A 27,695-nucleotide genomic window follows, 5' to 3' on the forward strand; every position below is an offset into this window, starting at 1 on the left:
AAGGGAGGAATGGTTTGGTCGGTAGGGGAGTGATTTCTGGGAGGATCCCGCAGGTTTCCCTTGGTTCATATATTTGCTTGGAATGCATGAATCAATGGAAAACTCAGTTTCCCCATGTGCATGACACCTCCCCACAATTATCTCTCAATTGTCATTTTCAACTAAAACTATCATCAAGTACATTGAGCAGCCCACCCAATGTTTTGACTTTCCAAGAAGGAATCTTCCATTTGTAACTAAAGCCAAATGCCCTTTTTGAGTTATAATTGCCTAAATAAACTAAACCTTTACCCAATGCACCTTTTCAGATTCCAGAGGACATGGTTTTACCCAGCAGACCAGGGGTGTCCTCGCCCGGGGTACTAGACCATGTCCACTATAAAAGGAACACTAAGGCATAGCAGCAGGAGGGGGGAGAAAAATGGGGATTCAGAGGGATAGTTCAAAGGTTCAAAAGAGATATTCTTAGAGCTTTAATAGCCCAACAAGGAAGAGAAAGAAAGAAACAAAATAAGAGAGCTAAGGTTGAGGAATTTGTCCCATATCCTTGAGATCATTCGAAATATCACTTAACCTCCAAAGAAACATATGCCAAAACATGCACACATCAGATATCACTCTCTTCCACAAGAATCTTCTTCACCTAACTATCTTGGAAGGCAATGCCCAAGCAAAGCCACTTGGACTTTAGTTCCAAATCCCACAAGTCTTGTGCAAAAGTACTAAGTCTGTGAGAATTGGGGCCAGGATTCTCGTGGCTGAATCATTCTCATGAAATTCATTTACATATATGTATATGTATTAAAATGTTTATCCTAATCTAAGAAACTAACAATTATTTGAAGATATCTGCATTGTATAGTTGTTCTTATGTAGGACCTATAGAGGCAAAGGGAAAGGACAAAAACTCCATTGCATAATAAGCAAGGAGAAAGATCGTATAGCTTAGGGAATTAGCATTCTGGGATTACAAGCCTAGTACGTCCAGGGTACCACGATAGTACGTTAGGGGTACTAAGTGAAGGAACTCTTTTAAATGTTTACACAATAAAAGATAAGCCTTAAATATTTTATTTCAATCTCTTTCTCATTGTGAATATTATGAATAATTATTTTACTTGTTTTGTAAGAGCAAAGGGCCATTTTATGACCCTAAAACACTTATAATGATATTTTATTACTTAGGAGGAATTGCATTTTCGTCTTGAGGAGCCTTATGTGACTTGCGCACAACTTGATTTGTAATCAACCCCATTTAGCCGCGGTGAACCAAGCCCAGTCCACTAAAACAATAACTCAAAGGCCCGGGGTCCTTGTTTCTACTTGGGCCTGGGCATCGTCCAAAAAAAAAAAAGAAAAGACGTTTGGTAAGGGTGTTTTATGAAGGAGTGTTTGAGTTACGTTACTCATTTTAAGATGTTTAAACATTGAAAATAGAAAACTCCACATACCAGTTTTCAGTTTTCAAATAATATTGCTCAATGACACTTTTTTATAAATATTTTAAAAGTTGTAGGTCCCACTTATTAGACTACATATCATCACTTAAAAGCGCGCACACACACACACACACACACACACATACCAAACACACAATTATGTTTTTTCACTTTTGAAAAGACGTTATTAGAAATATAGTGTCAAATATATTTTTTGCATTATGAGTACTTTAAATACACGTTTTCACAACACTTTTTAAACTACAATTTTCACATCATTTTAAACAACAATACTCAAATACCTCAACCAAACATGCCCCTATTTTGGCCGACCCTCATTGCCTGTGGATAGCATATGCAGCAGAGCAGGAAACTACTTGCAGGAATTTTTGCAAGCCCAGATAGAAGAGTCAATTCCAATTCGTCTTCCTCCCAGTCAGCAGTGGCGTCCTCCGGATCATCATTGTTTAAAAATAAATTTAGATGCAGCGGTGTTTTGTCGACCAAGTAAGGCGGGCATTGGGGTCGTTATCCGCAACAATGCAGGTGAAGTTGAAGGTGCTCTGTCCTCGTCCATTCCCATGGCCCATTCGGTGGCTGATCTTGAAGCCTTAGCATGTTTGAAGGCTGTCCAGTTTGCATTGGAACTGGGTATTACCAGAGCAGTGTTTGAAGGCGATTCAGCAGTTATCATTAACGCCCTCCTACACGGTGCGGGTGCATTTGCTTCTTTTGGCAATACTTTGGATGATATACGCATGCTTTCTTCGGTTTTTCAGTTCGTAGAATTTATTTTTGTTAATCGAGGTTGTAACTCGGTAGCTGATGCTTTGGCCAAAAAAGCTAAGCTTTTAGTTGGGGATCAGGTTTGGCTTCATGATGTGCCAGCAGACATTGCCCCCTTAGTTAGTTTTGACGTTCATTGAATCTGTTAGTTTTATTTCAATAAATTGTCCAGGTCCTTGATCTGGTTTCTCAAAAAAAAAAAAACATGCCCCTATTTTCTCATGAGTTATACATCCATAAATTGTGTTATAAAATGCATTATAGCTGACCTACTATTTTTGCAATAGCGAATCCAATGCCTATATGTAGATATCTCATTTTGTAATCAAGAAATTCACAAAGGCGCACAACTGTAATTTTAAAGTAACTCAGGATTAAAAATGTCTGGGCCATTTGATGGACACTAGCATCACTTTAAATCAAAATTGACTTCATCACAATTAAAAAGATCTTAAAGAATATAACGGTCAGACTATCTGATCGAAAGATCATACCAAGTCAAGATCAACGGTTAATATGCATCCAAGTACATTAACGCGTAAAACATGTGATTATGTGGGTTCAATTCTGATTGGTCCTTCATTGGATTAATTGAATTAATTTCACGACAAAACCCTATTGATTTTTTTAATATTATGAGACTGAGCTCTCCTTGTTAAGAATCGAACCCCTAGCAATGTGCCTCTTAGAGAAACTTGAAAATCTGATTTTCTTTCTCCCTTAGAAGCCGGACATCGCTTGGAGAGGGGAGAGAAAATTCTCTCTCTCACTTTAAAAATGTAGTGCAAAATATAATTTAGGGTTTTTCAAAACTAAACCAATACCTTTTATAATTGGATTAGCTAGTGTGTCAACCTAGGTGGGCTTTTAATCAAGGAAGTCAATACCGTACCGGAGGTTGTACCGGTTTGGCCACCGGTATAATATATTTCGGATATCGGTCAATACTGGTGTATCGTTTCGGGTTTACCGCTATTTTATATATTTAATATATTTATACACACACACACACACAAAATCTCTATTTACCATAAAACATTACCTTAAAAATTCTTATTTACCATAAGAGTCCGTTTGGGAATAGTTTATTTAGCTGAAAGTAAAAAGTTTTTACTGAAAGTACGATAGATAAAACTAAAAGGTAGCTGAAATAGTATAGTGAAACCAATGAATAGTACTAAAAAGTTACAATAAGACCCATGAATAATAATAAAAATAAGCTGAATAGTAGTAAAAATAAGTTTTTTTATAAAAAAAACTAGTTTTTTAAGCCAATGCCGAACAGTAAAAATAGCTAGTTTTTTAAGCCAATGCCAAACAAGTAAAATAAGCTGGCCAATACCAAACGCAACATGAGTAAACCAAAAAAACCAAAAAAAGAAAAGAAAAGAAAGTGGAACGACATCGTTCCTCTTCCCCTGGAAATCAAAATCTGATACCCTAGCCACTCGAGTATCTGAGTATTTTGGGGAGAAAGAAAGAGGGGAAAGAGAGAGAATTAGGGCCCGTTTGGTTTGGCCATGACTCAATTTTCACTCAATACTCATAACTCATATCTCAAACTCAAAATCCATAACTCATAACTTAGTTTTCACTTTCTCTCAAAAACTGCAAAATTCTTGATTGGCAACATAACCCAGTCAAATAACTCAAAATTTAAGCCTACTTTTTGCCAAAATGGTGGAGCCCACCCACTGACACCGCACTGTTTGCTTATGGTTGGTTCCCACGGGGGATTTCTCTTACCTCTTACAAGACATTTTCTCCCAATGCAGCACACCCGGTCTAGAAACAAACCCAAACCTTATAAAGCGAAACGCACTGCACAGACCTCCCTGTCTGACGCTGGCTCAGATCAGAAACAAGTTCGTTCTTCTTTACTCTTCTTTCTATTTCTATTTCTTTATGCTTTTCATCAATACCCATTAACATCTCTTTTCCCAGAAACCCATTTATCGCACCAATACCCAGCTACACCGAAACCCAGCTCCACCACCAACGGCAAACCCAGAAATCCACAACTACAACCTCCACCACCAACAACCCTTAACACAACCACAACCTCCACCAAAAAACCCACAAAAAAAAAAAACCCACAAAGATAGAAAACCCAAACCCAAGAATCCTTAGATCAAAAACCAAAATCACAAAAATGAGGTGTGGGTTTTTGTTTCTGGGTATAAATTTATGCATGTATGAAAATGGTGGAGTGGGTTTGAAGAAGAAAGAAAAAGAAAGAAGAAGAAGGAAAAAAAAAAAAGTTGGAGTGGGTCTAAAGAAGAAAGAAAAATAAAGAAGAAGATGAGGAAAAAAAAAAGCCTTGAAATTGAAGCCCTAAAAGCACACTTTAACCCGACTAAAACGCAAATCACAACTGAAATCGAAGCCCTCTGCCATCATCGCGTGAAGAAAAAGAAGAAAAGAAACTAGAGTGAAGAAGAAAGAAAGAAAAGAAAAAAAAAAGAAAAAAAAAAGAAAAAAAAAAGAAAAAGAAGAAGATGAAAGAACCTAGTCGTGAAGAAGAAGAAGAAGAAAAAAAAAAGAAGATAAGAAAAAGAGAAGTAGCTGAAAGAACCCAGCTTGAAGAAGAAAAGAAAGAAAGAAAGAAAGAAAGAAAAGAGAAAAGATTTGGTTAGGGTAAAAGGTGAGAGGATAGAATAAGTATTTTCTATAAATTTACTTTTTTGTCCTTATTTCATTATATATAAGAAGTAATTTATTTGTAATAAAATATTATTTATTTATTAGTTAATAAAATAACATTTTATAAAAATTAAAACATTAAACATCTTTTTTTTTCTCTTTGTTATTATATTTATCACTTTTTTTATATTATAAAACAATGGTGAAAAAAAGAGCACTGAGAGAGAGAGAGAGGAACAAAGAAAGAAAATGACTAATAAAAGGAAAAAAACAAGAAAGAGAGATGCATGTTCAATGACTTCAATATTTAAATTGGGGGGGAAAAAAAAGGAACTAGAATAACCAAGCAAATTCACCTGAGTTTCCTCTCTAAATTAGGGGGGGAAAAAATGTTTTGGTGGGCCTAGAGAGAAAACAGTGGACCCCACCAATTTTTTCTCCTAAAACCACTCCAACCAAATACTCCAAAAAAAATCATTTTCTCTCTGCATTTTCTCCCCCTTTTCCATACCCCCTAAAATCCACTCAACCAAACAAACTCTAAGGTTCTTAGTTGAAATAACTCAACCGGCACTTCCTCTTTACATTATACTTGGATGGAAGCTGAGGTTGTGGGTTAATACTCCACTTTGTGTGCATATTAAATTATCCATGCCTTTCTATGGTTTTGTACCTCCATGTGTAAAATTTTTATTCCTTCTTAGCATTGGAAGCACTATCTCTATGTAGCCAAAATGATTGGCTTATGAGATCTTGGTATTCTGCTGAAAAATGAAATTTAGCTAATATTTTATAGATATTGCGAATGTATAGCAATGGGAGAGCATTTTGTTCAAGGTTAATGATTCAAGAAGATATATAAGAACAATTGGATCTATTGTTGGTTCAAGCATAATAGCTACTTCCCCTATAGACTGCAATTATTAACTGATGCATATTAATCAGCTACTCTTCAAAAAAACCTTTGTGCTGTGTTTGGGACCTATAAGATGGAGGCAGTTTGAAATTCATATTTGTTAGCTCTTGTAGTTTTGATAGATGTTTGATCAAATAACCTATATAAAAGAAGTTAGATGTAACAAAAGCATACCTTTCCCTTTTCAGGATCCCTACCTAATTTACTTGGAAAAAAAGCAAAGGTGAGTATAGTGTTGTTGTAAATTAGCAGAAAACTTAGTGTTGTCCTAACATAATATTTTTTATTTCATAAATTCAAGAGGCATTTAGGGCTCATAGAAAGAGTTATCAACATGAATAACAAGATCATAAATCAATTGGTAGGCAAGCAAACCTAGCCCATGATTCAATGTAGATTTTTATTAAGCCCTTCTTCATTGTTTGTATTCAAAACAAAAACCCGGCGATGCATAATCATTTCTTTTTCCTCACTTATTATTAGCTTAAAGTAGCATATTCAAGGTATTTTATTAAGTTGAATTTGAATAATAAATTGGACATTTATTTTAAATTTTCTCTATCCTTCAAATGATTTTACATTTTTAGTTGTTAGCTTGAAATTTGCTAATCTATTCATTTGACTAGTTCCATTTTGACTAAGCTATGTTGTAGGCTATCAGAAGATATGTAAGAATCATAAGCATGTGCTGGTTCGATACATTCTAAGGATGTTCCCTTTCAAAGAATGACTAATCCAAAAGAAGAAAAAACTCTGTTACAACTTCCCTATAGAACCAAATCCATTTCCACATAGGTCTCCACGGCAAAAGCAATTTGTAAATCCAATTAGTCGAAACAACTTTAGTTAACAAAAAATAGTTAGAAGCCCCTTATAAGTTAAAACGCCGCTATAATACTTCTCAAATAGCTAACAAATGAACAATGTTTCAATACATTTATTGAGCACTGCTTATCAACAATCCAATTTCAGCCAATTTTTAATTCATTTCTCTCTTCCTCACTTACACTCTCTCCCTCAACTAAACCAAGCTCTCTCTCTCTTCCTTTGAATAAAACCTCCATAGCTAGTCAATAAATATTGAGGTTGATATTGAGGTTGATGAAGGCGTATGCTTGTTAAAATAGTAAAAGTAGAGTTTTTAGAGTTAGTTTAGCTAAAATTGTGTAGAGTCTAATGTGAATGCTCCAAGGCCCAAATTTAAATTGATACATTATGAGCTCCCCAAATAATAGTTAGCTTTTGGTAACATTCCAACCATTGGAATTCTATATTTCTAAAGAACTCAACAACCATAATATATTTCTACTCTATGCCATTGCCATTATATAGAGACTCAAATTAGTACACGCAAGAAATGTAGAAATCGCTTTGTCTACAAGCAATTATTGAACTTAAAGAGAAGCTTATATGAAAAAATAAAGATGTCAAAGAGTTCATTATTGTCAAGACTGTCACTTAGTAACCGACCATAGGCAAGAAGCAGTTTCGTTGGACCTGACCTGGAAATCCAGTCAAAACATTAAGCTCTGACATCTTCATCATTGCCCAAGAAAAGTTCATTCGGAAGTTTGATCCATCATTTGAAGCATAAGCCCTTACCAGTCTTGCGATATTCTCATTAGCCAGAAACTGCTGATCAGCTAAAAGGAGTCCTCTCCCCTTTAATGATTGGCTGTGAATTCATGCAGACTCACTCATTTCCAATGATTCCATGGGTTAAGAAGAAGGATGAGTGTTGGTCCTATTACTATCTTGGCACCTTATTCTCATCTCAGTGAGGAAATTAGAAGCTACGGTTGGTTCAGGCTGCCCTATCCCCTTGAAGTCAGAAAGGCGTTTCTGTATGAACTCCCAGCCAAACTTCCCAATGTTGCATGCACCTTCAGATGATCAAAAACTGATGCAAACCAAAGAACATTTCAAACTCTTTTCAACTGCAAAAAACAAGTTTGTAAAATGAGAAAAGGCCTAGCTAGTAAGTACCTAGAAGATTGACTATTGCTCTTCCATCTAAACCTCTAAGGGCAAAAAGGTGAGGTGTCTGTGTTATATTATCACCCGGTCATGGAATCTCAGCCAGTCCTTCATCGAAATATGAATGAGTGCTGTCCCTCCAGCCTGTTAACACTGGATAGAAAGGGCCACCAGCCTGTAATAGTTTTCACCAGAGAATTCCAATAAAAAGAGCAGCTAGATATTGCAAAATAAACAATATATATAAGAGAACAGACAAAAGCACAAAATAGCTATGCTTAGCTTGGCTGGTAAGAAGTGGAGGTAAAGGATTTGGAAACTATAGAAAAAATAAAGGAAAAAAAAAAAAAAAATCAACTCAACCAAGTGTATTGTAATTAGTTGACTGCAATAAGTTGAGTCTCTTGATTTCCAAGGCTAAGAACTGGAAAAAGAAAAATCAAATTTGTTAATTATGTATGAGATTTTTTTCAAAAAGAGAAAAAATATATATGCGTGTAATATATGTATGAGATTTTATGAAATATTAGTATATTTAATTATGTAAGAGATTTTTATGAGCCTTTGATTTGTTTAATTAAGTATGATAATTTATGATCCTTCGTATTTTTTATATTTTATTTTATATCTTTTATAGGTTTCAAAATTCAAGGTATTCAATTATTTTCATTTGTTTCAGTGACCAAAGGTTAAGTGGTCTATTGAGGTATATGTACAAACACTCAAAGACGCAGCTGTTTTCAACTTTTAATTAACTATATACAGAGAGTGCCAGTGCCTAAGCATAACTTAGTTCAATATCTAGAGTGCGAAAAATAAATGATCATTGAAAGGGAACTGCCAAATGAGGAGATTTACTTAATATAAGGACACAAAGAACAAACACAAAAAATGAAAACTATGTAATCGGGGAGCAGATAAATTATAGACACAAACACAGTTTAGGCATTGCTAAAAGACAGAAGTAGCTATTTCAAAACAAATAAAAAATGTAAGAATTAATAGAGAAAAACTTCAAATTGCATTTAAAAGACAATATTATGATAAAATCTCTAAGCAGAGATACTAACTGAAAAGTTTTCCAGGAACAAACCATCTTCAAGACACAAAAAAGATAAGCAATTTAATTTCACTAAATAGCTACCAGAGTCAAGGATACGTAGTCATACCAGTTCCTACAATAGGGAAAATATTCTGTGAGCTACTGATAAATGGAATCAATTACAGTCTGCATATCCAAAACTAAGTCCCAACCTCTAAAATTGGTTTTTTGACAACAGTCGTGCCTCTCAAAATTTTTGGAAATTTGAGTTTGCATCATACAAGCTCTCTCTCAAACGACCAGAGGTAGCAGAAATGACACTTTTGACGGCATCAGCAGCACTTCTAACCTTCAAATTTGAAGAAATTAGATTCTCAAGTAACAGATGAAGAGATGAATGAAGACATCCATAACAAGAAAAATCTTCTCCTAGGCATAAACTAAAGATGCCTATTCCTTGAACTATAACCAATTTGACAAAAAATAACTATAATCAGTACCACCTAAAGCCATTAAGGAGAACCTGATAAATTGAAGCAAGATTCACTAAAAGAAATAAGGGGAAGGAAAACATAAATTCAAGTTGTAGCATAGCAGTCACAGAAGAAGTGTAACCTGTCGATTGAAGATGATGGTTTGGATTTGGGTGAATGGATCCCAACTATAGCATTGTTAAATGTGCATAACAAATAGCATACCAAAACCATCAGCAGGCATGAAAAGTGTAATTGAATACTAATTGATAACAATAAAACATAATGGCATCTGATTAAAAGCTATTCCTATGAGCAACTTTTGAATTCTACTTAGTGATAAAAGCAATAAAACAATTATAGACATATCAATTTCTTTGTTTTGAGACGAATAATCCGCCAAAACTCGTTAGACCACAAACACCTAATTGGAATTAATTTGGATATTATTATCACAGCATACATTATGAGCTCCCCCAATATTACTGAACTTTTGATAACATTCGAAACATTAAAATTCTAAATTTCTGATGAACTCAACAACCAAAACATATTTGCATGCAGTTTCAACTAGCTATTTCATCATTGTGACCATGACCAATGATGTCATTGCCTTTATATATAGACTCAAATTAGCACAGGCAATAAATGTAGAAGTCACAGCATCTACAATCAAACATAGAACATAAGAGAAATTAATATGAAAGAATAAAAATATCAAGAGTTAATTATGGTCAAGACTGTCACATAAAAACTGACCAAAAGCAAGGAGCAGTTCCGTCAGACCAGACCTTGAGATCGAGTAAGAACATTAAGCCCTAACATCTTCATCATTGCCCAAGCAAAGTCCATTCAAAAGGTTGATCTGGCATTTGAAGCATAAGGCTTACCAGTCTCATGGTCTTCTAATTAGCCATCGCTGATCGGCAAAAAGAGTCATCCCCCCACTTGAGAACACAAGATAACCCAAAACCAATCCAAACACGAATCCACAGCCATACCCCAATAATACAACTTTCCAATGAAACCCATTTTCAAATTTGAAATCATCTTCTTGAATGGTGGATGGTGGTGGTGGTGGTGGTGGTGGTCCCTCGCCATTGCCACAAGCTTTTGTCATTGGAAATTCACATAACCCCCAGTTACCATTGAAAGAATCATTCGTAAATGTATTGAACTGTTTACCTTGAGGTATCTGACCAGAAAGATAGTTTTTTGATAGGTTTAAACTTGCCAGTGATGTTATATCTACTAATTGTATAGGAATTTCACCTGTGAGCTTGTTTGAGGAGAGATCTAACCATTCAAGATTGGTTAAATTTCCCAACGATGGAGGCACATGACCTGAAAGATTATTGTGTGAAAAATTAAGCCCCTTCAGTGATCGAAGCTCTCCAATTGCCTTTGGAATTTCTCCTTTGAAATTGTTGTTGGAGAAATCGATGGTTATGAATAGACTTTGGATTTTTACCAATTCAATGAAAAACCCTTTCATTGCCACTGTCACGGAATCTTGATAATAATCACCACCCATATATTTCAATTTACCTTTGTTCACACTCGCATTCATCATGGCTTTTAAATACTTAAAAAGGTTTGTCGGCAAATGCCCATGGAACTCATTTTGAGAGAGATCTATGATTCGCAAATTTGGGAATGGGAATTTGCTCTTAGGATTGCCTAATCTTAGGCGTCTTGGCCTCTTTGATTTCAGCATTCCTTGCCATTTGTGTAGCTTGATTTTCTTTGAATGATCTTATTTATTTCTCTTTCTTCTCTCCCAATTCACCAAAAAAGGAGATCTACTGAAAGGTACCAATGGGCAGAGACAACACTGGCCAAAATTCCACGACTGGATAATAACATAATATAGACACTTAACCTTTTTGCCCATGGAAGTTTTGATGAAAGAGAAACAGTTAGTATTCTAGGTACTTACTAGTTCTCTGCCTTTGTTTCATTTTCCCCACTCATCAAATGGAGTTCAAAAAGGTTTTAAAAAGTTGGGTCTGGCTCCCCTCCCGTTCAAAATTCTTCAGTTTTCTCCAGTTCTTACTTGGATGAAGGACACGTGGCACATAAAACATTTGAAGGTAAAAAAAAATGCCACATCAAAACATTATTTATCTCCATCTTACCCACCCCTTTCACTTAGCAGCAACTTCCATTCACAAACCCACCTCCCATATACACCAACAATCTTGGCAAACGGACGGCAAGCAGCCATCGAAATGGTGCCAAAGGCGCCACCCACTAACACCCATGGTGATTTTCATCTCCTTAGAAAGGCCACTTGGTGATTGTCAATTTTCACTTTTTGCTCATCACCAGCTTGCACTTTTTGGTCTCTAAGAAAGTGTAAGAAAAGAAATGAAATTGAAATCTTGAAGCTTTTATCAAAAAATGGAAATTGAAATCTTGTATATGGGTAAGTTTCTTTCCTTTCTTACACTGTTTCCTCTCCTCTTCTTCTCAAAGCCGCATAGAAGAACGTCCCAACTATGGTTGGTCCCAACAAAGCAACCATTTCCTTTTAAGAAAACAAAAAATAAAAGTACAGTAGCCGCAATGTACTAACATCCTTAGACAAGTTGAAGAAAGCCCATATAAGGCCCAAGAAGGAAAACAAAGAGATCAAGAGAGTACTATGAATTCAACTTATTAGACCAGTAGAATAGAAATTAGTTTGCTCTAAAAATTTTATCATCATCTCTTCCCTTAAAAAACCAACGGACTGAAAGTCCAATGAGTCAATGACATGCTCCACTAACTTCATCCAATACACTTTGAATTGAGTTCCAAACCTCACACTCTAAGTTTGGAAGTGGGAGTTGGAGCTAAAGCTTGGGGAGATAAATACTTTGGGGTGCTTCCTTGAATAACTAATATAACAAATAGAAACACTTTAACCCAAAAGGCCTAAGTCAATGTGTATGTGCTCAATTATGTTATATTAACTTCTCATTGTTTTCATCATTATTCAATGTGAGACTTAAATCATTATTCAATGTGAGACTTCAATCACACGTGTATACCCAACATATACTTGGGTGACTCTTTTCACAATCTGAATAAAATTTCCATTACTTATAAAAAATACTTTAAAGTGAGTACATACGTGAGAAGTGTTAAAGTTAGGTCTTTTACTATTTTACATTTTCAAAGAATATGATGGCAGTGACACAATGAGAAAACAAGTAGGAATAGCGGCCTTGTTGATCAGAGCAATGAGAAAAGTTAAGGCCCCTCACAAGTCACGCGTTGGCAGCTTTAATATTGGGTGAATTTGCGAAGACTTCATTGATGGCATGACACCTTCAAGACGATAGTGTTCCCCTCCCTTACAAAGCCTCATTTTTGTTTTGTTTTATTTTAGGTTTTTTTTTTTTTTTTTTTTTTTTTTTTTTGCTTTTGTTTTATACTTTGGACTGAAATGTAAAATAAAGCAAGAATGACCAAAATAATTCAAAAATTCTAGAATCAATCGATATAGTCTGCTACTTTGACTATGACAGAATAGTATGGCTGTTTGTACTGGTTTTTGTGACCTGTACAAAAAAGTCCAACCATAGTGATATGTACCATATGTTTTTAGAACATTGCTTTAAATACAATAAATTTTTTTTGGGGGGGGGGGGGGGGGGGGTGGGGATTACATGCGGCAAACCATGTCTAGTCTTTTGAAGATTCAATGCCAATCCGAATTTTTAGGATTAAGCCTTATTATAATATTTTTGGTTAAGGAAGATAAATTTCTTCGATAACATGTCTTTATTTGCTAAGGGTGTTGTAAGTTGGTGTAATATCTAACTCTCCTTCATTAGGTAAATTAAGGTTCAAATCTCACTTCTCCCATATTTGTGACTATCAAATTATTATAATAAAAAAATAAATAATAAAAAAAAATCTTTATTTGTGTACACTCCATCACTTTGGATTCGTTTGGTTGGAGAAATAGAAAAGTTGGATGATAGAAAAAAGGTGAGATGATGGAAAAATAAGAGGATAGTAAAGATTAAGTTTTTCTTCATGTGTGTTTGGTTGGAGGGATGGAAAACTCATTTGTTTGGTTAGGGTAAAAGGTGAGAGGATAGAATAAGTATTTTCTATAAATTTACTTTTTTGTCCTTATTTCATTATATATAAGAAGTAATTTATTTGTAATAAAATATTATTTATTTATTAGTTAATAAAATAACATTTTATAAAAATTAAAACATTAAACATATTTTTTTTTCTCTTTGTTATTATATTTATCACTTTTTTTATATTATAAAACAATGGTGAAAAAAAGAGCACACAGAGAGAGAGAGAGAGAGGAACAAACCAACAAAGAAAGAAAATGACTAATAGAAGGAAAAAAACAGGAAAGAGAGATGCATGTTCAATGACTTCAATATTTAAATTGAGGGTAAAACAAAAAAAAAACAAAAAAACAAAAAAAAAAAGGAACTAGAATAACTAAGCAAATTCACCTGAGTTTCCTCTCTAAATGAGGGGGGGAAAAACATTTTGGTGGGCCTAGAGAGAAAATAGTGGGCCCCACCAATTTTTTCTCCTAAAATCACTCACAACCAAATACTCCAAAAAAAATCATTTTCTCTCCGCATTTTCACCCCTTTTCCATACCCCCTAAAATCCACTCAACCAAACAAACTTTAAGGTTCTTAGTTGAAATAACTCAACTAGCACTTCCTCTTTACATTATACTTGGATGGAAGTTGAGGTTGTGGATTAATACTCCACTCTGTGTGCATATTAAATTATCCATGCCTTTCTATGGTATTGTACCTCCATGTGTAAAATTTTTATTCCTTCTTAGCATTGGAAGCACTATCTCTTTGTAGCCAAAACGATTGGCTTATGAGATCTTGGTATTTTACTGAAAAATGAAATTTAGCTAATATTTTATAGCTATTGCAAATATATAGCAATGGGAGAGCATTTTGTTCAAAGTTAATGATTCAAGAAGATATATAAGAACAATTGGATCTATTGTTGGTTCAAGCATAATAGCTACTTCCCTTATAAACTGCAATTATTAACTAATGCATATTAATCAGCTACTCTTCAGAAAAACCTTTGTGTTGTGTTTGGGGCCTATAAGATGGAGGCAGTCTAAAATTCATATTTGTTAGCATCTTGTAGTTTTGATAGATGTTTGATCAAATAACCTATATAAAAGAAGAAGTTAGATGTAACAAAAGCATACCATTCCCTTTTCAGGATCCCTACCTAATTTACTTGGAAAAAAAGCAAAGGTGAGTTTAGTGTTGCTGTAAATTAGCAGAAAACTTAGTGTTGTCCTAACATAATATTTTTTATTTCATAAATTCAAGAGGCATTTAGGGCTCATAGAAAGAGTTATCAACATGAATAACAAGATCATAAATCAATTGGTTGGCAAGCAAACCTAGCCCATGATTCAATGTAGATTTTTATAAATAAATAAAATCATAATCATTGAAATTAAATTGGCAGAAGTTCCACTATTTTGCATTAGAACATGAACATGATTCTCAGCAAGAATCCATAACTCATGGTTAATGGAATTATATTTCCAAAGTGAAGTAATCTGGCTCAAGTTTTATGGTCTGTTGGAAAATGTACATAGTATCTTGTTTTAAGTATCACATTGCATTATGAATGAGTACTCTTCTCTCTGAGAACCTATAATGAATGCTGTTTTGTTTTTGAAGAATGGCCTTATGCAATTGGCAAGAGAGGAGGAAGCCTATAAGCACAAGAAGTAAACTAAAGAGGCAATAGAAGAGGTGATTTGGTTATGCTCACTATACTGATGAGAACACATTGCTTTTTTTCATTTTTTTTGGTTAAAAGGATAGTATTATAAAAGCATTAGCCCGCTGGAAGGTGGGTATCAGGTACAAAAAGGCTGCTGCTAGCGGCTACATGAGTGCTATCATAGTTTAAAACCTCCATAACAGATAAGGGAGGGGTTATAAAAGAAACAAAAAGCTCCGATTGAGCACACCCAATTTTTGCAAGAGAATCAGCTGCGCTATTAGCTTCCTTGTAGCAGTGAAGGAGATGGACCTGCTGGAAAGCTTGGAGAGTGTCCCTGTAATCATTGACCAAAGCTTGGGTTAGCCTATTAGAGTTGGATAGGGAGGAAAGAAGTTTAATAGCTTCAACAGAGTCCACACATTTATAATGAGATTGTGGATATTAAGGTGCCTTGCCATATGAATGCCATCACGGAGTGCCCATAGTTCTGCCATGAGGACAGAGGCGGTGCCAATGTGCCTAGCAAAACCTTGAACCTACCCCCCCTCCGAGTCGCAGATGAGGCCTCCACCACCAGCTTTGTGGTCAATAATTGAAGCATCTGTGTTTAATTTGAACCAGCCCGAAGGGGGTTTAATCCAATTGCAGTTGGCTTGAGCTTTTGGCATGTGGGAAAGGGAAGGGGTTGTAAGGAAGTGAAATTCTAGAGTTTTGGCAATACAATCCTACAGCAAATAGGGGTCGGGCTGAGTATATTGCAAGGCCACCTTATTTCTATTGATCCAAATGGACCAAAAGAGGAAGAGAAGGTGTCATGGGATACGATGGTGTCAAGAAGCAAGTTTGGAGGTGCAGTTGGCGTGAAGCCAATCTAAAATAGGCAATCCGAAAGTGTGGATTAGGCCAAAGGGAGGCCGAAACGATTCCAGAAGCTTACAAAATGAGGGCAGTCACAAAGCAAATGATTGATGGATTCAGAGCCAGAATTGCAGACAGGACATCTTTGATCAAGGTTTAACTCCCTTGAACACTGAACTTCTCTGACAAGAATGCTATTGTATGTATAGAGCCATATGAAAATGAGGAGTTTTGGAAGAGCTTTCACCTTCCAAATCTAGGATAAGGAGGAAGTAGGGGGGTTCAAGGCATTTAAGCCTTTTGCTACAATATAGGCTAACCGAAGTGTGAAATTTCCATCATTAGAAAAGGCCCAAGCTAGAGAATCCTCATCTGAGGATCCAAAATTTATAGGGACAGCTTGCAAAATGTTGAGAATGGGAGTAGGGATGTCAAAGGAAAGATGGAAGTTCCAGTTGCCATTGCTATCAATCATGTGACTGACAAGCTGGTGTTCCTCTTCCATATTAAAAGGACCATGGAGATGGGATCGAAAAGTATCAGTGGGGGACCAGATATCAAACCAAAAGGATGTGTTGGTGCCAGAAGTGATAACCTTTCTCAACCCAGAATCAAGGAGAGGCTTGGCTTCCTTGCACGCGACCTAGGTGCAAGAGCAGGCACCTTTAGAGGACCAAGGGTTGCTATTTGGGTTGTTGGAGAGGTATTTTGCCTTCAAGACCTGAGCCCAAGGGGAAGGATTTGCAGAGAGGATTCTCCAATTGAGTTTTGTAAGAAGGGCGAGGTTTCTAGGTCTTGACTCATGCAAGCCGAGCCCACCATGCTCTTTGGGAAGAGTAACTCTATTCCAATTAACCAAGTGCATCTTTCCTTTTTCTAGGGTGGAACCCCACAAGAAATTCTTATGGGCTCTATCAATCTCAATGCAAACTACAGCAGGAAGCAGAGCTCCTTGCATTACATAATCAGGTATGGGGTTTGATCAGGATTGAATGAGGACCTGTCTTCCTGCTAGGGAGAGCAAACTAGCTTGCCAACCAGAAAGCTTCTACTGAACCTAATGGACAACAAAATTGAAATCTCTGGTGCCTCGGTCCGCAAACATTAGAGGAAATCCAAGGTATCGATCAAAGCTGTGAATAAAATATAGCCCTTCTTCATTGTTTGTATTCAAAACAAAAACCCGACGATGCATAATCATTTCTTTTTCCTCACTTATTATTAGCTTAAAGTAGCATATTCAAGGTATTTTATTAAGTTGAATTTGAATAATAAATTGGACATTTATTTTAAATTTTCTCTATCCTTCAAATGATTTTACATTTTTAGTTGTTAGCTTGAAATTTGCTAATCTATTCATTTGACTAGTTCCATTTTGACTAAGTTATGTTGTAGGCTATCAGAAGATGTGTAAGAATCATAAGCATGTGCTGGTTCGATACATTCTAAGGATGTTCCCTTTCAAAGAATGACTAATCCAAAAGAAGAAAAAACTCTGGTACAACTTCCCTATAGAACCACATCCATTTCCACATAGGTCTCCATGGCAAAAGCAATTTGTAAATCCAATTAGTCGAAACAACTTTAGTTAACCAAAAATAGTTAAAAGTCCCTTATAAGTTAAAACGCCTCTATAATATTTCCCAAATAGCTAACAAATGAACAATGTTTCAATACATTTATTGAGCACTGCTTATCAACAATCCAATTTCAGCCAATTTTTAATTCAATTCTCTCTTCCTCACTTACACTCTCTCCCTCAACTAGACCAAGCTCTCTCTCTCTTTTCCTTGAATAAAACCTCCATAGCTAGTCAATAAATATTGAGGTTGATGAAGGCGTATGCTTGTTAAAATAGTAAAAGTAGAGTTTTTAGAGTTAGTTTAGCTAAAATTGTGTAGAGTCTAATGTGAATGCTCCAGGGCCCCAATTTAAATTGATACATTATGAGCTCCCCAAATAATAGTTAGCTTTTGGTAACATTCCAACCATTGGAATTCTATATTTCTAAAGAATTCAACAACCATAATATATTTCTACTCTATGCCATTGCCATTATATAGAGACTCAAATTAGTACACGCAAGAAATGTAGAAATCGCTTTGTCTACAAGCAATTATTGAACTTAAAGAGAAGCTTATATGAAAAAATAAAGATGTCAAGAGTTCATTATTGTCAACACTGTCACTTAGTAACCGACCATAGGCAAGAAGCAGTTTCGTCAGACCTGACCTGGAAATCCAGTCAAAACATTAAGCTCTGACATCTTCATCATTGCCCAAGAAAAGTCCATTCGGAAGGTTGATCCATCATTTGAAGCATAAGCCCTTACCAGTCTTGCGATATTCTCATTAGCCAGAAACTACTGATCAGCTAAAAGGAGTCCTCTCCCCTTTAATGATTGGCTGTGAATTCATGCAGGCTCACTCATTTCCAATGATTCCATGGGTTAAGAAGAAGGCTGAGTGTTGGTCCTATTACTATCTTAGCACCTTATTCTCATCTCAGTGAGGAAATCAGCAGCTACGGTTGGTTCAGGCTGCCCTATCCCCTTGAAGTCAGAGAGGCGTTTCTGTATGAACTACCAGCCAATCTTCCCAATGTTGCATGCACCTTCGGATGAACAAAAACTGATGCAAACCAAAGAACATTTCAAACTCTTTTCAACTGCAAAAAACAAGTTTGTAAAATGAGAAAAGGCCTAGCTAGTAAGTACCTAGAAGATTGACTATTGCTCTTCCATCAAAACCTCTAAGGGCAAAAAGGTGAGGTGTCTGTGTTATATTATCACCTGGTCATGGAATCTCAGCCAGTCCTTCATTGAAATATGAATGAGTGCTGTCCCTCCGGCCTGTTAACACTGGATAGAAAGGGCCACCAGCCTGTAATAGTTTTCACCAGAGAATTCCAATAAAAAGAGCAGCTAGATATTGCAAAATAAATAATATATATAAGAGAACAGACAAAAGCACAAAATAGCTATGCTTAGCTTGGCTGGTAAGAAGTGGAGGTAAAGGATTTGGAAACTATAGAAAAAATAAAGGAAAAAAAAAATCAACTCAACCAAGTGTATTGTAATCAGTTGACTGCAATAAGTTGAGTCTCTTGATTTCCAAGGCTAAGAACTGGAAAAAGAAAAATCAAATTTGTTAATTATGTATGAGATGTTTTTTCAAAAAGAGAAAAAATATATATGCGTGAAATATATGTATGAGATTTTATGAAATATTAGTATATTTAATTTTGTAAGAGATTTTTATGAGCCTTTGATTTGTTTAATTAAGTATGATAATTTATGATCCTTCGTATTTTTTATATTTTATTTTATATCTTTTATTGGTTTCAAAATTCAAGGTATTCAATTATTTTCATTTGTTTCAGTGACCAAAGGTTAAGTGGTCTATTGAGGTATATGTACAAACACACAAAGACGCAGCTGTTTTCAACTTTTAATTAACTATATACAGAGAGTGCCAGTGCCTAAGCATAACTTAGTTCAATATCTAGAGTGTGAAAAATAAATGATCATTGAAAGGGAACTGCCAAATGAGGAGATTTACTTGATATAAGGACACAAAGAACAAACATAAAAAATGAAAACTATGTAATCGGGGAGAAGATAAATTATAGACACAAACGCAGTTTAGGCATTGCTAAGAGACAGAAGTTGCTATCTCAAAACAAATAAATAATGTAAGAATTAATAGAGAAAAACTTCAAATTGCATTTAAAAGACAATATTATCATAAAATCTCTAAGCAGAGCTACTAACTGAAAATTTCTCCAGGAACAAACCATCTTCAAGACACAAAAAAGATAAGCAATTTAATTTCGCTAAATAGCTACCAGTGTCAAGGATACGTAGTCATACCAGTTCCTACGATAGGGAAAATATTCTGTGAGCTACTGATAAATGGAATCAATCACAGTCTGCATATCCAAAACTAAGTCCCAACCTCTAAAATTGGTTTTTTGACAACAGTCGTGCCTCTCAAAATTTTTGGAAATTTGAGTTTGCATCATACAAGCTCTCTCTCAAACGACCAGAGGTAGCAGAAATGACACTTTTGACGGCATCAACAGCACTTCTAACCTTCAAATTTGAAGAAATTAGATTCTCGAGTAACAGATGAAGAGATGAATGAAGACATCCATAACAAGAAAAATCTTCTTCTAGGCATAAACTAAAGATGCCTATTCCTTGAACTATAACCAATTTGACAAAAAATAACTATAATCAGTACCACCTAAAGCCATTAAGGAGAACCTGATAAATTGAAGCAAGATTCACTAAAAGAAATAAGGGGAAGGAAAACATAAATTCAAGTTGTAGCATAGCAGTCACAGAAGAAGTGTAACCTGTCGATTGAAGATGATGGTTTGGATTTGGGTGAATGGATCCCAACTATAGCATTGTTAAATGTGCATAACAAATAGCATACCAAAACCATCAGCAGGCATGAAAAGTGTAATTGAATACTAATTGATAACAATAAAACATAATGGCATCTGATTAAAAGCTATTCCTATGAGCAACTTTTGAATTCTACTTAGTGATAAAAGCAATAAAACAATTATAGACATATCAATTTCTTTGTTTTGAGACGAATAATCCGCCAAAACTCGTTAGACCACAAACACCTAATTGGAATTAATTTGGATATTATTATCACAGCATAAATTATGAGCTCCCCCAATATTACTGAACTTTTGATAACATTCGAAACATTAAAATTCTAAATTTCTGATGAACTCAACAACCAAAACATATTTGCATGCAGTTTCAACTAGCTATTTCATCATTGTGACCATGACCAATGATGTCATTGCCTTTATATATAGACTCAAATTAGCACAGGCAATAAATGTAGAAGTCATAGCATCTACAATCAAACATAGAACATAAGAGAAATTAATATGAAAGAATAAAAATATCAAGAGTTAATTATGGTCAAGACTGTCACATAAAAACTGACCAAAAGCAAGGAGCAGTTCCGTCAGACCAGACCTTGAGATCGAGTAAGAACATTAAGCCCTAACATCTTCATCATTGCCCAAGCAAAGTCCATTCAAAAGGTTGATCTGGCATTTGAAGCATAAGGCTTACCAGTCTCATGTTCTTCTCATTAGCCATCGATTGCTGATCGGCAAAAAGAGTCATCCCCCCTTTTTTCAAGCTCTGATAGTAGTGAGTGTCCAAACTTGCCCCAGATGACATCTGGGATGACAACGCTTGCAAAAATGACATCCCCACTGCAGGCACACTCATTCCAAAGATGCCATGGATGAAGAAGAAAAATGAGTTGTGGTCCTATTACTGTCTTGGCACCTAATTCTCATCTCAGCGAGAAAAATCAAAAACTATAGTTGGGTCAAGTTGCCTGGTCCCCTTGAAGTTAGAGAGGTGTTTCTGTATGACTTCATAGTCAATCATCCCAATGTTGTGTGCACCTTCAGATGATCAAGAATCCAATACAAGTACATACATTCCTGACAAGTGGAAAGGAACCTTTATTTTTTTTATTTTTAAAAATCAAGTGGAAAGAAACTTAAAAATTAAAATTTGTCTTTTACAATTTAAAAAGAAATTATAAAGGAACCAAAATTATGAAACAATGTATTTTCTAATATATTAGTATATAAGAATATACCTAACACCAGTGTTTGCATCCATCAAATTCTTCTTCAATGAGTTTCTCCATGAGCATTCTTCATGGATCTTCGTATCTTGTTATGTCATTCTCCAAAAACAATATTCAATAGCCATTTCGGTTTTCCACTTGAGAACACAAGATAACCCAAAACCAATCCAAACACGAATCCACAGCCATACCCCAATAATACAGCTTTCCAATGAAACCCATTTTCAAATTTGAAATCATCTTCTTGAATGGTGGATGGTGGTGGTGGTGGTGGTGGTGGTCCCTCGCCATTGCCACAAGCTTTTGTCATTGGAAATCCACATAACCCCCAGTTACCATTGAAAGAATCATTCGTAAATGTATTGAACTGTTTACCTTGAGGTATCTGACCAGAAAGATAGTTTTTTGATAGGTTTAAACTTGCCAGTGATGTTATATCTACTAATTGTATAGGAATTTCACCTGTGAGCTTGTTTGAGGAGAGATCTAACCATTCAAGATTGGTTAAATTTCCCAACGATGGAGGCACATGACCTGAAAGATTATTGTGTGAAAAATTAAGCCCCTTCAGTGATCGAAGCTCTCCAATTGCCTTTGGAATTTCTCCTTTGAAATTGTTGTTGGAGAAATCAATGGTTATGAATAGACTTTGGATTTTTACCAATTCAATGAAAAACCCTTTCATTGCCACTGTCACGGAATCTTGATAATAATCATCACCCATATATTTCAATTTACCTTTGTTCACACTCGCATTCATCATGGCTTTTAAATACTTAAAAAGGTTTGTCGGCAAATGCCCATGGAACTCATTTTGAGAGAGATCTATGATTCGCAAATTTGGGAATGGGAATTTGCTCTTAGGATTGCCTAAGGCACCATGAAAGTAGTTTGATCGCAAGATAAGAACCCGCAACTCTGGAAGAGTTTCCAACCAAAGAGGGAAAGTGCTATTAATCTTGTTGTTACCAAAATCTAGAACTTCCAACTTTCTACAACAGACCAATGATTGTGGCAATGACCCTTCAAAATGGTTGCCATTGAGTTTAAGACTTCTCAAGCGACATCCCTTTGCAAATTTCATTGGGAGGGTGCCATTAAGACTGTTATTTTGTAAATCCAGATCTCTGAGATTGTCACTAAAGTTTCGAAAACATGGAGGAATCATGTTACTCAAGTGATTATAAGACAAATCAAGGTACTCAATAGAACTAAGATTGCAAAATGAGGAAGAGATTTGTCCAGTTATATTATTCCTGGAGACTGAAAAGAAAGATATTCCTAGTGGAGGTACTGGAAGTGAACCTTGAAACAAGTTAGAACGAAAATCAAGAAATCCCAAGTTCTTCCACGGAAGGTGTCCTACACTTGTCAATGAGTTGTATGAAAGATTCAAGTAAGACAATGAATCCTTCCCCACCTCCAAAAACCACTTTGGAATATTGCCTTTGATTTTGTTGTTGGAAAGGTCTAAGGTTTCAATATATTCTGCAGTTTGTAAAAAGTGTGGAATTTCAGTTATGTTGGAAGAAGACAACTGTAATGAAACAATTTTGGGTAAGATATTGGTGGCAAAGGTGAAGGAGCTTAGTGACAGGAGAGGATTATTTGACATTGCAAGATATTCAAGATTTTCGAGCTTAAAGAATATTTTTGACTCCACATTGCCACTTAAATTATTGAAGGAGACAAATAGATAACGAAGGCTCACCAATTTAGAGATTGACAATGGAAGGGGACCACTTAGGTTGTTATTATTCAACAAAAGAACAACTAATGAGTTATGCTGGAAATCGCCAATATGCCCAGTGAATTGGTTATAACCAAGATCTAAGTAACGCAAAGATGGTATTGTATACACCCAAGATGGTATTGTCCCATTCAATAAGTTACCAGATAAGATGAGAACTTCTAGATTGGAAGCAATCTTGTTGACTAGTTGACTATTAGAAGAATTATTTGAAGAGAAAATTTGGGTCAAGTTTGTCGGAAGCTGCCCTGTGAAATTGTTGTATGAGAGATCTAAGTAAGTAAGAACTTCAAAGTATAGGAGGGACCATGGAAACTGACCACCAAAGTTACTATGTGAGAGGTCCAAAAAAGTGATTTGTGTGCGATTAGGAAGAAATGTTGGATATGATCCTATGAAATTGCATTCTCTGAGGTACAATTCTTTTAAGGACTTGAGATTGCTTATTAAATTAGGTAAGTCGATTGGGAATTCGGTTCCAGAGAGATACAAGGACTTGAGAGGAGTACTCCAGTTATACGTTGGAAGGGAACCGGTGAGATTGTAGTTGTAACCTACATCAAGCAGCTGGAGGTTTGGAAGGTGGAATATATTATCTGGGAATCTCCCTTTCAATCCACAATAATGAAGACTAAGAGATGTCAAAGAGGAAGACAAATTCATGAAAGAATTAGGTGAAACAGAAGACATGTCAACATCATTGAAAAAAAGTTCAGTTAGATGGGTTAGGTTTTGAACAAGCCTTTTCAAACTAGGCGTTTCTATTCTCATGCCAAAATTATAAGAGAGATCAAGTGAAACCAGTTTGGATAAGTGGGAGATTTCGGAAGGGACATTACCAGCAAAGGAGGACTCAGTGAGGTTGAGATGCGTCATGTTCGCAAAGCCACCAAACTTAGATGAAATTGCGGAGAGATAGAAATAGTTGAAAGCGAGGTTGAGCCGCTGGAGATGGCGAAGAGAGAAAAGGGTGGAATTGGGATGGATGGGACCTTCAAGGCGACTGCAAGTGAGGTCGAGACCAATGACATGACCTGTCATCGTATCACAGGTGACCCCATCCCACCCACAACAATCTGTACCCATTTTCCACGAATTCTTCGGAGGATAAGAACCACAATCGGAATAGCTATAATTACTGACAGAAAAAGAGTTTCTGAAATGGAGCAAAGCAGAGGATTGGTGTGAATGGCAAAGAGGCGTTGATGAATTAAAAGAGAGAGAAGAGGAACAATTATTAGGTTGAGAAAGCAAGAGGAAGCAAATGAGTAAGAGTAATACCCGCTCCATATTTGCTCTGCTCTGGCTGGTTTTAGAAATCAGATTCAGAAGGAATGCTAAGAAATATTTTGGGTGTTCTTTTAGGAAATGAGATGGCAGAGAGACATATATTTATAGGCGAGAGACCATAACTACGTTTATCAAATCAGGCAAGTGTAGACAATTCTAATCCCTCGTCTTAGCTTTATTTTATGGGTTGGGCCAATGACTTGGAAAATTAAAGGTCTTGTGGGTCACACTCTATTACATATATATCTTTAATATCTATGGTCTTGCGGGCTAAAATTAAGGTCTTGTGGCTGTGGGTCCCTAGCGTACAGTGTAGAGTTTTTAGATTATAGAATTAGAGTAATGATTATTTTACAAACTATTTTATAATATTTTTATAAAATGTCGATGTAATCAACCTCTTATTAGTTTTTATCTAGGTCCATTATTAATATCACTTTTTCATTTACCAATAATCACTTATCATATCAGTAATTGGTAAAAAAATTTGTAAAATAATTTGTATCTCTAGTATTATTCATAATTATTCGATGTAGATTCATTGATTTATAAAAAATAGCTTCTTATTAAAAAATAAATAAATAAAAAGTAGCTCTGACAATGAAAATAATCAGGTTTATTCGGGTTTATCATAATAATAATAATTTTATCAACTTTAGATTTCAATTGGCTCATACTTTTAAGTTTTGTCTCTGCCTATTTAGCATTTAGGACCATCATGGAAATAATTAACTTATGACAATAGTGCTAGACATTTAGCAGTCAAGAACTCAAGATCAGAAGGTTTCGGAATTTCTAAGCATTGCTCAGTTCTCATTTCTTATTATTTATTATACATACATGTTTTTGGTTGTGGGGGTGGTGGCATTTAGGAATCTTCCAAAGTAATATTTAAGAAACATTTAATTAGTAGCTCTATCTCTTAAAATTTGTATGTTTGGAGAAAATAATCACAACTTGTTTTAAATCATTGATATACCAGATCCCTTCAACCATGCAAACGAGTAACACCGTTAAAAGACTTTAATCTTGTTAACGTCTCACTAAACCTTTGGTCATTATTTGAAACTTCCAAAGACTTAGAAAGTTATAGTCAGGGTCGGTTTAACAGTTGACACAATTGGTGTAATCGCCTAAGGCCCTAAATAAAAGAAGGCTCCACTTGTAAAAAAAAATTATATATATAAAATATATTTATCTATATATTTTAATTAAAAAAAATTTAAACACTTTTATTGGTCAAAAAAATGAATTAAAAAAACCCCATTATATCCTAAAATGCAAAAGATTAAAAAGGAAAAAATAAAAATAATCAAACTTCAGCTCTGTTGAAGGCTAAAATTTTACAAGAAAGCCCATTCCATGAAAAGTAAAGAAGGCCCAATTAAAGCAGCAAGAAGAATCAACATTAAGGCCCAATTTATGTTCAGATTTCCAGCAAAAAGGCCATTAAAAAATCCAGCAAAATCCAGTGAAAGAACTGGGCCGGGATACCCAGAGGCTCGGGATCCTCAGGACATGCAGCACAGCTAACGTGGGATTGAGACAGCTCAAAAGGGTTACCACGAAATACAATAAATGAAGAACAGATATGTCCTTCTCAAGCACCCAGTGGTACAGCAAAGAACCAGAAACTTGGAGAGTGACAATTCATGAATAAAAAGCTGGTACATCAAGAAACCCAGAATGAAGAACTATAAAGGGAAGTGGCTGGGAAAACTTTCAACCCAGCAGGAATGGATTCTGCTCACTTGGGAAAAATGACAGCAAGAAGAATAACCAAAAAGCTTAGTCTAAAAGGTAAAAAGCCTTGAAAGAAGAAAGGGTGAAGGTTAGCTCTCCAAGGACGCCCCGGTATGGAAAGTCAGCAAGTGACTTTTAGAGAAACAGTATTAAAAGATGAAAACCATGAGAAAAAAAGGAAGAGACGAGCCCCTAAGAAAATGTCACAGCACGAGCTCTGAGGGGCAAAAGAGAGAAATCACTAGTACCTCAGAGCCCTAGAAAACACGCTATAAAAGGAAGAGAAAACCCATGTTGAAGGGGGAGGATTTTCAGTAGGAAGAATATCAAAACAGAGTCGTTAGAACTCTGTAAAATTTAAGAGAAACAGAGGAATGTCTCCCGGTATCCCAGAAACAGCCATTATAGCACATACTTGGATTCAAAATGATTCAAACTTTGCAAGTCTTAGAGGCTTGAATAGCCATCAAAGTCTGTAATTTTTGAGCTTATTTGAACCTTATATCACGTCTTAGTGAGCACATTTGTAATCCACAATCAAGAAAAATAATGAAATATCTCATATTGATTTGAGAATTTCTAACAATTACTTTGCATATTTCTTTACTGCTTCTTGCTGCTCAATACATATATATTCTTGCTTGTAAAGCTGAGTCCCTGCCCAAGCAAAGCCACTCAGACTTGAGTTCCAAATCCCACAAGTCTTGTGCAAAAGCATAAGTCTGTAAGAATTGGGGCCAGGATCCTCGTGGCTGAGTCATCCTTATGAAATTCATTTACATATATGTATATATATATATATATATATATATCATAATCTAAGAAACTAACAATTATTTGAAGATGTGTGCCTTGAATAGTTGTTCTTGTGTAGGACCTATAGAGGTAAAAGGAAAGGACAAAACTTCATTGCATAACAAGCATGGAGAAAGATTGTATAGTGCAGAGAACCAAAGATTCTGGGTTCTTACAGGCCTAATACGCCCCGGGATCCCACGACAGTACGTCCCGGGATCCCACGACAGTACGCCCGGGGAGGAATCGCATTTTTGCCTTGAGGAGATTTATGTGACTTGCGCACAACTTGATTCGTAATCAGCCCCCATTTAGCTGCGGTGAACCAAGCCCAGTCCACCAGAATACAACTATTTGGCCCAGGATCCTTGGGCCTGTGTGCTAAAGAAAAAAGCACTCTCACAAGCTCATAAAATTAAATTTGAGGAGACAAGTTCATTAACTTATTCTTAAAATATGCTAAAATCAAAATTAATACTAGACAAATTCATTAATAATACAACGTAATTGTCTTGAAAAAAACTAATATAGATATTATAAATTTCAAAAACAAAATAAAAATCTCTCGTCTCTCCGCCTCTCCATCTATATTC

The 27,695-nt window shown here is 35.6% G+C and overlaps 2 protein-coding genes across 9 annotated transcripts in view; both read right to left on the reverse strand.

Annotated features, from left to right (window-relative positions):
• Positions 1-7,084: 7,084 nt before the first annotated feature.
• Positions 7,085-27,695, reverse strand: part of LOC126720924 (receptor-like protein 6) — a 224,904-nt gene continuing 204,293 nt past the window's right edge. For 2 of the 5 annotated variants that reach the window (XM_050423826.1, XM_050423819.1), the window contains exons 5-7: positions 8,931-9,152; positions 7,771-7,936; positions 7,085-7,684 (exon numbers count right to left, since the gene is read on the reverse strand). The gene's annotated coding sequence lies outside the window, so the exon portion shown is untranslated. The remainder of the gene's footprint in view (positions 7,685-7,770; positions 7,937-8,930; positions 9,153-27,695) is intronic. The other 3 variants (XM_050423825.1, XM_050423822.1, XM_050423824.1) reach the window with 2 other exon arrangements.
• Positions 21,218-27,695, reverse strand: part of LOC126720923 (receptor-like protein 6) — a 142,619-nt gene continuing 136,141 nt past the window's right edge. For 3 of the 4 annotated variants that reach the window (XM_050423800.1, XM_050423798.1, XM_050423797.1), the window contains exons 3-4: positions 21,534-23,847; positions 21,218-21,372 (exon numbers count right to left, since the gene is read on the reverse strand). In XM_050423800.1, the coding sequence (XP_050279757.1) occupies positions 21,619-23,847 (2,229 nt within the window). In that variant the 3' untranslated portion in view covers positions 21,218-21,372; positions 21,534-21,618. Of the gene's footprint in view, positions 21,373-21,533; positions 24,136-27,695 lie in introns of all 4 variants that reach the window. The other variant, XM_050423799.1, reaches the window with a different exon arrangement.

This window comes from Quercus robur, chromosome 4 (genome assembly GCF_932294415.1).
Source record: "Quercus robur chromosome 4, dhQueRobu3.1, whole genome shotgun sequence".
NCBI lineage: Eukaryota > Viridiplantae > Streptophyta > Magnoliopsida > Fagales > Fagaceae > Quercus > Quercus robur.